Source organism: Schistocerca nitens, chromosome 9 (genome assembly GCF_023898315.1).
Source record: "Schistocerca nitens isolate TAMUIC-IGC-003100 chromosome 9, iqSchNite1.1, whole genome shotgun sequence".
Classification (NCBI taxonomy): domain Eukaryota; kingdom Metazoa; phylum Arthropoda; class Insecta; order Orthoptera; family Acrididae; genus Schistocerca; species Schistocerca nitens.
The window spans coordinates 134,273,950-134,288,263 of record NC_064622.1 but is presented as its reverse complement, the minus strand read 5'-3'; the positions used below and the strand labels follow the sequence as shown (position 1 = coordinate 134,288,263).

General features: G+C 37.4%; 1 protein-coding gene across 2 annotated transcripts in view; it reads right to left on the bottom strand.

Annotated features, from left to right (window-relative positions):
- LOC126203272 (protein FAM76A) overlaps window positions 1–7,701 on the bottom strand; it is an 81,321-nt gene extending 73,620 nt beyond the window's left edge. For both annotated transcript variants that reach the window (XM_049937527.1, XM_049937528.1), the window contains exons 1-2: window positions 7,503–7,701; window positions 7,251–7,315 (exon numbers count right to left, since the gene is read on the bottom strand). In XM_049937527.1, the coding sequence (XP_049793484.1) occupies window positions 7,251–7,315; window positions 7,503–7,589 (152 nt within the window). In that variant the 5' untranslated portion in view covers window positions 7,590–7,701. The remainder of the gene's footprint in view (window positions 1–7,250; window positions 7,316–7,502) is intronic.
- Window positions 7,702–14,314: the final 6,613 nt, after the last annotated feature.

Here is a 14,314-nt window from a genome sequence, read left to right as displayed (position 1 = left end):
CAAATTTCTACTCAAATACTCTTTAGAAGTGGCATTCCATGACTCCTCCTGGTTTTCAGTGTGCTTTCTTTGGAGTCAACAGACATTACTGCTCATAAATCGCCTTAAAGCTTAACTTTACCACATTACACAACGAAACACATATTGGCCCCACCTGCCTGTCGTCTACTGAACAGTGCACGAGATCACAGCCAAACTCGGGTTGCAATGCACTATGACAAAGGCCCTCCAATTCGAAGAAATTATGCAGCCACAATTATGCTTACCTGCTTGCACTGTTGGAAATGTAAGCGGATGTGCACAGTTGAACTGAAAAAAGGCATTGTGTGGACACACATTTAAGCAAGTAAGGTGTCACACTGGAAAGACATCACTCACACATTTAAGAGGACGGTTGTCCAAATATCTGTCCACCCATCCAAATTTAGATTTTCTGGTGTTTCTTAAGTTAAATGCTGGAATCGTTCCTTTGTTGTCTGTTTCACACTAAATTCTTACTGCTATTAATCAAGTTGATACACGTACCCCTTTCAATTTCTAGACAGCTTAAATTCTGACGACATTTTAGCCTCTCAGTTCTGATTGTGAAAGACAGTAAATAGGACTGTATTATCTGTTTATGCACTTCCCAGAAGCATACGTCTCCAGAGAGGATTTTTAAGCCTCTATTTGAATGTTAAACTACCTTGTGTTTTCAAGAACTGAAGTAAAAAGTTGTCTTCACACCATTCGTATAGTTACTTTAGTATAGAGAGGGTGGGCATCTGTGAGACAGCATGATCTGTAGCGAGGATAAGTGTCATCTCTACAAAAGTAGCACGTTCTTTTTACATGTAGTGTATTAACTGGAGGTACTATATATTTTGCCCCCTAAAGAAAGTACTGGCCAGCAGTTCTGTCTTATAACTTATTACTTCAAAATGTAACACTGATTACAACCATGCTATCCTTAACTTGTAAATTTCAATGTTAAAAAGAAGGAACTCTTAAAACTTCACAGAATAATTGTACAATAGTTAATTCCCTAGATTATATGACAGTTCTGAAGATTTAGGTAGACCACTTTACATAAACCTGTAAAAGAAAGGAAGAGTATGCCACACGTACTTTCTGGAAAAATGTCGTAAGTCATACTGATCCCACTGCTCATCTACAAGTAACAAGCTTCCAGAGTATCACATATCTGTTGATTGAGAGACAGACAGTATGCAAGCTTAAGATAAAACGAAAAATAAAATTAATTCACAATGAATAAATCTAAATATAGCAGATGGTATCTAGAGAGAGTACTTGGACTGACAAGCTATTCTTTAAATCAATACCTTACTGTAAATGTTCAGTTTCAACCACCAGCTCATTATTATTACAAACTTCAGTTCCTTTCAATTGTGTTGCGAGAGCACCTAACTAAAATCACAAAATTTACAAGAACGGGCAATTTGGAACACAATTACCATGAACTTGTTGTATTAAATTTTACATCAATTCTGGTAAATGTCCTTGCAGAAAGGTGTTCACTATTTTAATTCTAAGAAGACAGATTTCAGCTTGCTTGTTGTTACTAGTCAAGAAACTAACACAGATCACTCTTGAGCCTTCTGATTTCAGATAGAAGTCAGTACACCTTGTGAAACTAAAGAAGCAATTTGATGGTATATTGAACCAACAGCAATAACATCAGTGAGTTACATACTGGACATTGCCATAAACCAGTCATGAGATGTTTTTGTTGTGTGGCACAGCAAAATAATTTTGATGATATGTAGAACGCGCAATGTCAGACATAAGGGCCTACTGTCTAATTATGGCCCAGAAAACAATGTATTTTTACTTTCAAACCCCTGAGAATCTCTATGTATTAAAGCTACTAAACTTGACCACAAAAGAAATAATGCTAAAGAGGGCCACCCAGTTCCATAAATAAATCAACATTGGTCGAATACTAGGGAAGAATTTGTATTCAATATAAAAAGAAGAAGACACCAACTACCCACAAGATAAAATAATGGCTACAAGATCTATGTGGATAAATGAGACCAGAAGCATCAGACAAAAGAGGCATCTTGAGGCAATATTCTTTTTGACCAGTACAATGGCGTATCACAGAGCCTAATCACCACTGCAGACTGAAAAATTTGCTAAGTTACAGAATCACTTTCAGGCTGTGCAACATTACAGAAGTAATACAAACACATAATCAGAACTATTGCAAATAAAAATAAGGATTATTTCATCTCAAATCATACAGGTCTTGTCAACTCGTGGTCATGAATTTCCCCAGGAAAAAATATATATTAGACCTCTATATCATAAGTGTTAAGAAATAAAGTACTTTCATTTTATATTAATTTTTGAGAAACATATGTCTTGTAAATAACTTTTAAAACAGATATATATCAAAACAAAAGTACTGGAGACCTGGCAGATGTTTAGCGTTAAAGCTCCCTCTCAAAGTGTTGAAACTTAGTTGATACCCACACATATATGGGCTTCCTTTAACTTACAAATTTAAGACAAAATATGAAATTTAAATTAATTTTTCCACTTAAAGAATATTGTAAATATTTATTACTAAAAATTTAAAAAGTTGCATCTTTGCAAATTATTTACTCGCAATCCCCCATCCAAAAGCTTTTGAGAACTATGCGAACACTGTTTGGTTAATACGTTAGTATTCAGTATGAACACAGTGTGTAAAGTGTTAAAAAAAATTTCAACATTCTGCATATTTTGCATCACCGAATTTCTAGCGTAAAATATGCATGTTGGAAAAACTGTTTCCAGTGCTCTTCTGTTTATAATAAACAAATGAGAACTTGCACAAAAACCATTCTGCATCGAGTTGTGTGTCTAGTTTGAATTTTTTTGAAGATACAATGTCAATGAGGAGATGCAGAAGTGAAACAGTAAGGTGTGTGGACAATGAAAAAGAGCCACAAGAAGGTGGTGTTTAAGAAAAGTGAAAAACTCTTCCCAGTGGTCGGAAATAAGTCAAGAGGTATTGCAGAAATATCTTGGTCCTCATGTAACGATATTAGCATTACATCCATTGTGCAGGAATTGCTAACTAACTACAAGAAGAAATTTAGTGACAATCCACCTGAACGATCACCATCACCCGAATGTGAAACTGAAGAAGACAATGCAGACGTTTACATTCCTAGGTGTGAAGTAGTTGATGTGTTGAACGTTAGCACTTCTTTTGTAGCCCCTACCACATCCCCCCTTAAATGTCCACGAAAGGTAAGAAGCACAAGAAGGAAACAGTATGTAAAAAGAAAAGTGGAAGAAATTGAAATAAGCTTTACAAAAGTAACATCTTCCAAACTGTGACATGTATAATGTAGATGCACTTGCTGCAGAACCTGAAGATAAGCGATATGTACACAAAATGTGACGTGCTGTTTCAGAACCTAAATATTGCTATCTCAGCAACCACCTATACTGAGAAGGTACAGATACTGACCCTGATACCAGGTAGCTATTCTAAGCAGCAGATACAGACATACATATCCACTTCCTCACATTATCTGATTTCAAAAGCTCATAAAATAAAGAATGAGAAAGGTACCTGAGCATGCCCAGATTCTTACTGTGGGCATCCATTGCAAAATGATAAGCTTACTGTTGCTCCAGAATATTATTTTAAGTGATGACAAAGATTGTAGCAGGCAAAGTCCTAATCAAGCTCATGTAATCTCTGTTAGTGAAAATCATGAAAAAGTTAGAAAGACATTCGACAAGATAAATATGAGAAGCATAGCTCCTAATGAAAAAGAAGAGCCCGAATTTAAAAACTGGTCTCTCAAAATTCCACTCCTTACGCCCAAAATGGCTAAAATGCCAGCCAGTTAAGGAAATATACATATATATTTAATACACTAATTTGAAATTTGTTTTGCAAATAAGCAGTGTCACAGGAAATAAGTAGGCCTATACAGAGATGGACCTGACACTTCTGTGTGTATGTCAAGAGCTTCAAGATAAATGTTAGTTGTAGGAGGGTCCAATGTGGCCTGGTGCTGAAATGGTGGCTCTTGAAGCATTACACCTTCAGGATACTGACAAGGACATAACCTGTGCATTGTGGTAGGGAGTAGAGTTGGTGAAGAAGACAGTAGAGCCAGAGAAGTTTATTACAGAGGTTAGGCATTGGGTCAAGAGAGGAATAGCTCACCATCACATCTGGAGGATCCCGAGCTAGGCAATACATAAGTAAAATCAGCCATATCCCAGAATACTGTTGTTGTTCATTTCGACTTTGCTGAGAACTGGTCTACTACTTTCAGAACCAAATTCAAAGTTGCCACTGGCACACATTATTTGTATCAATATTCACACGTGTTGCTCACTTCCTTTGGAACATCACACTGTTTTGCTATTGTCAGTGATGATCTCATTCATGACAGTGCACATGCATTCTATGCTGTCAGCATAACCGATAACATATCATGCACAGGGCATGCATTTCCTAAACATGTGTATTTGACTGATGATGCAGCATCTCATTTTAAAAACAACTTTCAACTTTGTATGATCTTAGTCAACATTGTAGTACAGAAAAAAAAGATACTTTCAGCAACAGGTCATGGAAAAAGTGCATGTGATGATGTAGGAGGTCCCTGTAAACATCTTGCAACAAGATTTGATCTCCAGTATGAGGCTGTTGATGCTGTAAGCGATGCTACTGCACTTGTACACACTGTATCAACATTAGTAACAAACAAGAAACTCTTAATTCTAAATGAAAGTACATTAAGGGAATTCCATTTATAAAAGAGAGAAACCTGTGGTAGGAATTCAATCGAGTCACTACTGGGCTGTATCCCAGAGTGGCACAAACACTGGAAGAGTGATTAACCACAAAATGCGGCCTGTTACTGTGTGTGAAATGCAGGGACCACAGTATGTATTAGAAGACTTTGCAGTGAGCCACTTCATTTCTTGTGTGTATGACAATCAGTAGTGGGTGAGACAGAGCTGCAAGATATAACACTGTCCCCTTTGTGACCCCACCTAGTCCTGTCAATGCTTTCAAATGGCTATCATCAAAAGATCAGTGTACAAATTCAGCTCGGCTATTAAAGTTCAAAGAGAAGCAAACGGGTGAAAAAATGAACTCTTTTCAACACTGCAGTTTTGACTATTACATTGTAGGCAATTTTAATTCATGGAAAGTCATGAAGAAGTAAAATCATGACAGAAGACAATAATAATTCGACTCTATATCTCATTTTTGTTATAAAATGCCTTTGAAGAAATTTATGAATTGTTTTCCCACCCAACTATAATGTTGCAAAGTAATTATTTTGATTCAGAAATACCAGTTTTGCACAACACTTACTTAAAATCAGCAATCGATTTAAATATTTAAGTGTCCATGATCTTCTGACCTTGAGAGTAGAGCTAGGCCTACCTAAAAAATTTCATAAATTTTTACAGACAAGTATTGCCCACTCTGATCATACATTCCCCAAGTATAATGACCAACTAACGTACCATGAAATTTTAGAACATTTAGGATTTTCTAAATAACCAAAAAATTTCAGATTCTTTCATCTTTACGTACAAAGATTTTGACAGTTTAAGAATTTCATGCGTTAATGTCATTGCTGTCAGTTAGCAGTCCTTCCACTTTATCATTTCTCAAGGCAGTTAACATTCAGCAACTATTCATATTTTCAAAACATAACTTTGAGATTCGCAAATACTTGCAAATTTTCATAGTTGAGAGAGAGAGAGAGAGAGAGAGAGAGAGAGAGAGAGAGAGAGAGAGAGAGAGAGAGAGGGGGCGGGGTGGAAGGGGGGGGGTGGTTAGTGTTTAACGTCCTGTCGACAACGAGGTCATTAGAGACGGAGCGCAAGCTCGGGTGAGGGAAGGATTGGGAAGGAAATCGGCCGTGCCCTTTCAAAGGAACCATCCCGGCATTTGCCTGAAACGATTTAGGGAAATCACGGAAAACCTAAATCAGGATGGCCGGAGACGGGATTGAACCGTCGTCCTCCCGAATGCGAGTCCAGTGTGGAAGGGGGGGGGGCACTCAGTAGTGTGTATGTACTTATCATATTTCATAGTATTGGGAACAAAGTATTTATTGAAAATAAATTCAGATCTCTATCACTTTTGGTTTCTTTATTACAATTTTTCACTTTCCCTTTTGTTACAACATATTCACAAATAGGCTCATTTAGAGAGGTATCTAGCATTTTCCAACAAATCATCAGAAAATCAAAATATTGTAGTTTTGGAGAGGCATCACGTGGAAATTCAACATAGATTTTTTCTGGCAGCAAACTTTGAAATAGCAATGTGACACATTCACTTTTGAGCTCTATGATGCGAGATGAAATCGCCCATAAGCTACGAACAAAAAGTATGGAAATCATACTTATTGGGGACATCACATTAGTTCACTGGTACCACAAGAATGCAAATGAGACAAACATGGTTAGGCCTACAATAGTTGTTGCGGATAGAGACAAACCTTGGGAACCTGCTGTTTATTACCAGAATGGAGTCATGGAAATAAATTCTTGTTTCTTGGGCAGCTTTGCACTGAACTGGCCCTCTAAATCCTATTTCTAATTACTGTACTTTGTTCCATTCATAAAATAAACTACAGAATTTTGTTCTTGGTACTAATATAGCAACAAAAATGTCTATTGATATCTTCATCATGTAGGATAAGATGGTTTGTTGTCAGTTGTTCCTTATGGGGTTTGTTACATAAGATTTATTGTTCTCTAAAGTTAATCTATATGCCAAACTAAATATTTAAATATATAACTTCAACATACTTAACTTACCTTACCTTACAAAATAAAAAAGGGGACAATATGAAAATTTCGCTTATCTCATCAAAGGAGCAGTCTATAGGATTCGAAACTCAATTTATACACTAGTTTAATGCGAGACGTTGGTAGTCAATCATCAAACCTAAGGCAGGTTTAGGGTCAAAACTCATTTAAGAGTTTAACCATGCCACATCACAGCAAGTTATTTAAACTGTAACAAATATCCTACACCAACAATAATACGGAAGTGATCTGTAGTTCGCGATAAGAATGAAAATATAGATCAGAAAAGTTGTCACTAAGCACTTCTCTGAGATTCACTGCTTCGCCAATAATGGTCTGTTTTCATTCGATCAGCACAAAATATTTCCATGACGGAATTATAAATTGCTCATCGCATCATAGCTTATAACTAATGTAGCAAGCAGCAAAATGGTTCAGCTAAAACGTCTTACCTTATCTGCTGAAATTCAGACCTGCAGTAAGTACACTTCACAACTGGAAAAGCGCCACGGCATTCCTAAAACCAAGTAACAAACTTATAACACCTTCACTGAGTGTTGACTGTCGTAACTGTACAAACGCATATCAATATCACACTAGAAGAGATGAAAACAACTCAAGTAGAATCGATTCCATATAAATAATTGGTAAGAAAACATGGAACACCTAAAACTACACCAGTAAATCTATTTCGCAAGACTTACTTTGCACAACTGTTGGCCAACGGAGAGTTCCTCGAAAGGATGCCTCGAGAAACACTTAGAGCACGCAAATAAGGCGGACATGTTCATTTTCTAGTCTGTTTCCACAAGAATCATAACAAATTTTAATTTACAAATTTGTACAATTAAAACACAATGCGACACAAACCACAAATCCACCAACCGACAGCTTTCAGCAGCTACAACGCCACAAAGATATGACTTACGGAGCAAAGATGAACAGAACACAAGATGAAAGTGCGGAGTGGAAAACATTCGCTCTATTAGATGTACAAGTTTCCTCCTGTTGCTCAGTAACATCAAGGAGTATTAAAACAAAATTCTATATCTGAAAAGACAAATGACATTGCATAACGTCACAATTGCTATGTGACGTTCAAAAATTGTCATTCGTTTTGGAAAGTATCTTGAGCTGTTAGGCCTTTTGCGGACAGTTAATGTTAAAAAAAAGAACGATGTAAGAGGAACCCAAGCCTTCAACAATTCGAGAAGTTCAATATTTTACATTTCTTTCAACGTGAAGAGGAGAAAGTAACTGCGCCACTGTCTTTTCCAATCTCGATGTAAAAAAAGCCTGACCAACAAAATCACTGCATCATTGCTAATATCTACCTCCACGAAAAACCTACTGATTTTTATTCTTCTGAACCGGAAAAAAGTTAAAATGAGTGTGCAGCTGGATGTCACGCAACCCTGGGTGGACGATGCAGCCGAAAATTGCAGTGACCAAAGAATTGATGGCGGAGGTAAATCAAGTCTTTTGTAATTGTTTAAGTTGACTATGGTTTCCTTTATGGAGATTTAAATGTTACTCATTATTTCTTCTGTTAAACTGAATGTTTGTTTCGCCACTGATGCAGCATAATTTTACCCTAAGTATAAAGATCTAATTCGTATTATTTTTACTACAACCTTTAATGTAAAGATGTCATTATACAAGATGACTACATAAGCATAAATATGTGCATCCTAGACAGCTAGAAATCAATTATTGTTTGTCATATCACAAGCTAATCAAAGATTTCGACTTACTGCCTTTTCTGCATACCTTCTTTTAAGTTTTGCTACTTCAATGAAGTTACATATTGTACTTAACTATCCTTTATTAATTAATTAATTTCCTCTTAAAATCAACCATGCAAATAACAAAGTGATTATTGTTGACTGCCCTAATGACAACGGACTTGATGTCACAAATATTGCTGGCTGCAAGATCATTAGTCACTTCGAGTATTTAGGAGCTGTTGTCAACGATACTGGAGATTGTGAGCCTGAGATCCGTAGGCACATTTCAATTGAGAGAAATTATACAGCAAAACGTGCTTGCATCTGGAAGGACACCTCCTCACCTCCGAGAAGAATCTCAGGCTCGTGTGAACTCTTCTTCCCTATCATGACCTATTCAGCAGAAATTTGAACAATGAAGGTGGCGGATCGTCTCAGGAGTGATGCTGTGGAAATATGGTGTTATAGAAAACGACTTCTATTACCTTGGAGAGCACATCAAACAGATGAATATATTTTGGGGCAGCAGAGCATCAGAACAAGACTGTCGACTCTTTTCAACAAAAATCTGTTGAAATATTTTGGCCACACAGCCAGAAAGCAAGAACCAATGGAAAGAACATCGATAGCGAGAAAATTCGATGGCTAAAGACCTAGAGGATGCACACCATATGGTGGATAGAGCAAATTAATACCTTGACTGGGATGAACTTGCAGCAGGCACGTCACATGTGGCTTACCATACAATGCCACTACACTGTTGTGTAGATACACATGTGACACTTTCATCATCTTTGCGATATACCCACATCACAGATGTATGTAACAAAAAATACAATTGAAATATTGTTATAAATATTTTAGCAAGTACCCACTAATATTAGGAACATAATCCTCAACAATATGTTTTGAGAGTCAAGCTCACACCATCTGGCTTCATATGCTACATAAGATGCACTTCAGACACACACAGGGTCAAAAGTGATTTTGAAGTGCATGTTTATGCAGGTTTAACCTAGGACAGCAGATGATGTCAGCATGACTCCAAAACACATTGCTGAGGGTTATGTTCAGAATATTAGTTGTTCTATACTAAAATGTCTATAACAATTATCTGAATAAATGCTGCCTCCAGAATTTAAGATAGGCAATATTGGTATAATTAAAACATATTCTGCTCCCTTATCAAGGTTAAGTGTACTGCATTTCAGGAGATTCGAAACTAATCACTTGACATGAGCAATGGACATTCGGGCCAGTAATCAGCATTGCTAACCATTAAATCACAGTGGCAGTAGATGCCCACATTTCAGTGGGTTTATAGTCTACAAGATAAATGACAAAGTAGTCTCATTTGTTTATTTGTTACCAGGCTGTGATGTATGTACCACATACAGGAGTACTATATATGATGTTTTTAAAAGAAATACTTCAGAAAGAGAACATATTAGCTTATATCAGATCAAAATAATATGTCATAGTGGCTGGCACAAATTCAGTCCTTCAGTATTATCAGAGTATGAAATAAAGGCAAATAATACTCCACCGAGCGAGGTGGCGCAGTGGTAAGACACTGGACTCGCATTCGGGAGGACGACGGTTCAATCCCGCGTCCGGCCATCCTGATTTAGGTTTTCCGTGATTTCCCTAAATCACTCCAGGCAAATGCCGGGATGGTTCCTCTGAAAGGGCACGGCCGACTTCCTTCCCCATCCTTCCCTACTCCGATGAGACCGATGACCACGCTGTCTGGTCTCCTTCCCCAAACCAACCAACCAACCAGCAAATAATACTCCAAATATACTAATTTGTTCTATAGTGCAACTGCTGCAGACATTGGCTGCAGTGTGTGATTGATTTCAATCAATGCCTGCTCGCTGCCAATGTCTACAGTTCCTTTGTGTCTTCTGAGTTGTGTCCAAAAAGTCTTGAGTATCGAAGTCATGGCTTTGAATTGCACCCGCAATGCGAGTGATGTATATCACACGTTTGATTGCTGAGGTTGCAGGTTTGGATAATGTTTTGCGGATTGACAAGGGAATATTGTTTAACATTTTGAAGAGCCATGAGCAAATCTCAAGTAACAGTGAGTTCTAATACTATTACATGGCGCAATTTAATTTCATGGATATGTGCAGTAGAGAAATACTTACAATTCTGTTGGGAATATGGTTTATTGCTGAACCAAAATTAAAGAAATTGCAAGGATTGTCACAGAGGATCATGTGCGAAAAAGACCGCTGAGCTGACCGAGACTCTCTGTTCCAGATTTATTGTTCTCAATGCAAAAAAGGACCTCAATTAGAATTATATTTGGTTCAAAAACTTAAAGTTCAGCATTGAGAAAAGTGCAACTATCATTTCGTGATGGATAAGAGATTATACATCGCGAGCGACTGCTTCAGAAAGTGACATATCTGTGAATACCATCTGTGATTATTATGAATTTAGTCAGGAAGTGTGCTGTGTAATTGTATCTAACGAAAGTATTCCCACCAGTGGCAACAATAAGATTGTAGAGGTTGACGAGTTGCACATGACTACTTGCAAGTTCAAATGGTTCAAATGGCTCTGAGCACTATGGGACTTAACATCTGAGGTCATCAGTCCCCTAGACTTAGAACTACTTTAACCTAACTAACCTAAGGACATCACACATATCCATGCCTGAGGCAGGATTCGAACCCGTGTCTGTAGCAGCAGCAGGGTTCCGGACTGAAGTGCCTAGAACCGCACGGCCACATCGGCCGGCCTACTTGCAAGTATGGGAGAAAATGCTACCTTAAACATGATGTAGAACACACTTGGGTGTAGAGCGGAATCAAAAGGGAATCACAAAAGTGTATTATAGCTCGTGTTTGTTCTTGGGATAAGACAGTTTTAGTGCCACTTATAAAGCCTGTCATTCTTCCGGGTACAAAAGGGATAACTGATGTCTTCAAACACTATCAAAAATTGAAGAATGAGGGTTTCAGTCACGATTTTGATAATCACTCAACAAAGTTTGTATGTTCAGACGATCCTTTGTGCAATCCAAAACAAAGTTACACATTGAGAGAGAGGACCGACTGGGGGTTAGAGATGAACTATAGATTTTCCAATACCTGTATATCCGCAATTTATGACTATCAGAAAAATCTCATTCGTTAACAATCTCCTTATATATCGCAGAGACATTTCACTAGTTTATCCCAGATACAGAAATAAAGGAATGATCCCAGCTCCCTACAACTCATGCAGCATTACTCATGCTGAGGATGTCGCTCATGACTGGGTAAGTCAGTCTATTAATTCCTTCATTACAATGCTGAAAGTGAGAGCGGCAAAAATTTTTATTATTCGTTTTAACCCTGTTCGTAATTTAATGACTTTGTATTCACCGCCATGTTTATTGTCTGAGTTGTCAACGAGTAAAACAATATCAAAACCTGCCAACTTGACAAGAGAACATTCTACATATACATCTCTTATTGTGGGTGCCACTTCGATACCCAAGGATACTTGGAAGTTACCGATCCTGCAATGGTGCAGATGGCATCTGCGATGTCAAAGAATCATATACACAGATAAAAATAAACGTGACAATTATGTAAATTGTTTATATTATGATGTGAAAGTAATGCTTATATTGGTGGGAAACTGATCTTTACTTCCCATAGTCACTGCACAGATTGGCTTATTTGTCATGATATTACTCAGTCTAAAATAATAAAGAACTGAAATCACCAACAGAAGTATAGTTTCTGATTAACAAATTGGGAAGCCACTGACACCTATCCTATGGAGGAGATTTAGGAAGTTACTGAGACAGAAAAACATTCTATGACTATGTTTTGTTCTATCTCATTTTTTAACTTGACTGATAATTATGTTGGTTGTTTTTCTTTTTAACTGTGTATCGCAGTTTTAATTTTCACTACATAATTATGTGTATATGGTTTTTCTGTGACACATCCTTCAGTTTCTGCCACTCCATACATCCAGAAATTTCACTTCTTAAATGATATATGCTTGTTGCCTCTACAACTGTATAGGTGAAGACTTTTTATATTATATGTACTTCGACTTCCTTATGTTCATTTTTTTCTATTTGTAATATGTACGTCTACTGTCATCATAACAGGAAATATATAATTTGAAACAAATTCTTTGACTCAGTAAAATCACCTGGGATTTCTTTGCTGTACAATTTAGCAGAATCTACGTCATTTTCTTTACATCTTCTAATGAAGTGCCAATGCCTCTCTTCAAAATTTCATGTGCTGTTAATTTGCAAGGAAAGCATTATTTCTTGTATGTCCACCCATCTTGGGGTGGGTCTTCTTTTCTTCTCTTTTCAGGTTTTTCAGCTACTTTGCTGACTATCTCTTTCTGAATGATATCATAAGTGCAGTAGGTCTGTGCTTTGAGGCTACTACAAGTGATGTCCTAGATGGGTGGTGGTGCCTCAAAGTTTGTCTTCTTATGTAGTATTCAGCGATATTTAACATTTATATGCGCACCTTTAAACATTTTACACAGCTTGAGCCTCAGAACACTTTACTCATTCTGAATACTGTATTTAATAGTCTGTCTGTTACACAGCTACTCTACAACACATCAACAATCAGTTAATGAACTCAAATTAAACAGAAGTATTATAATCAGTTAATGATATCGAATGAAATAAAAGTATTGTCAGAAACCACTTCCAAGTAAACTACATTTCGAAATAGAAGATACTGGAAACAGGGTCAAATTTTCATTTTCAAGACACCTAACACTTTTGAAACATTAAAAAACTTCCTGGGAGATTTAAACTGTGTGCCGGACCAAGTTTCAAACTCGGGACCTTTGCCTTTCGCAGGCAAGTGTTCTACCATCTGAGCTACTCAAGCACGACTCACGACCCGTCCTCACAGCTTCAATTCTGCCAGTACCTCGTTCGCTACCTTTCAAACTTCACAGAAGTTCTCGCAGACGGTTCTCACGGGCTTAAGATTAATTTAGAGAGCATTTAAGGAGCGATACCCTGCTAGAGTTTCATCAAGCCAGGAGCGTTTATGTGAAACTTTGTGAACATGGCTTGTGTCATCTTCGAACATAGGAGTGTATACTCACATCTTACCAAAATGTAGATGTAGCGGTAAGGACAAACTTAGTTAATGAGAATGTGGAAATAAAACATTTTGGTTTAACTCCACAGTGGCCTCAATGAGTGCATCCAAGCCACTATCTTAAAAACACTAACATTACAGAAACACCTACAGTTTGAACTACGTTCTCCATAAACTGCAGGTTAAATGCTTCATTGGACTGTTGGTGCACTTAACACGTTTCATTTTTTGAGAGCAGGGAAATTCATGGCCTTTTGTTAGATGGGCGACACCGAATGTCCATCGAATCCAGTTTCCTTCACATTGTTTGCTCATAAACTCAATGAGATAGACCTGCATTCACTAATAGTAACAATTCCTGTCAGGTCTGAAAACAATTCCCATTCACAATGTGTGACACACGTCTCTGGTCCCTGTCAGTTAGATCTCCTTATAACCTCTGTCCTTATGATGTGGTACATGACTATGAATGGTACACCATTTCTTGTAGACATGTTGCATAGTCCATGTTCATTCATCAACCAATCTGGCTACATGATTCACAGTGAAATCATGTATTTCTACCAGTCTGTCACTTATCCATATCGACCCACTTCTGAATTCAAAGAACTGAATTGCATGCTCGTTTACACTGTCGGACTAGCATGACTTACATTCCCTATGGAGGATCATATGACAGCCTAGTACCAGGTC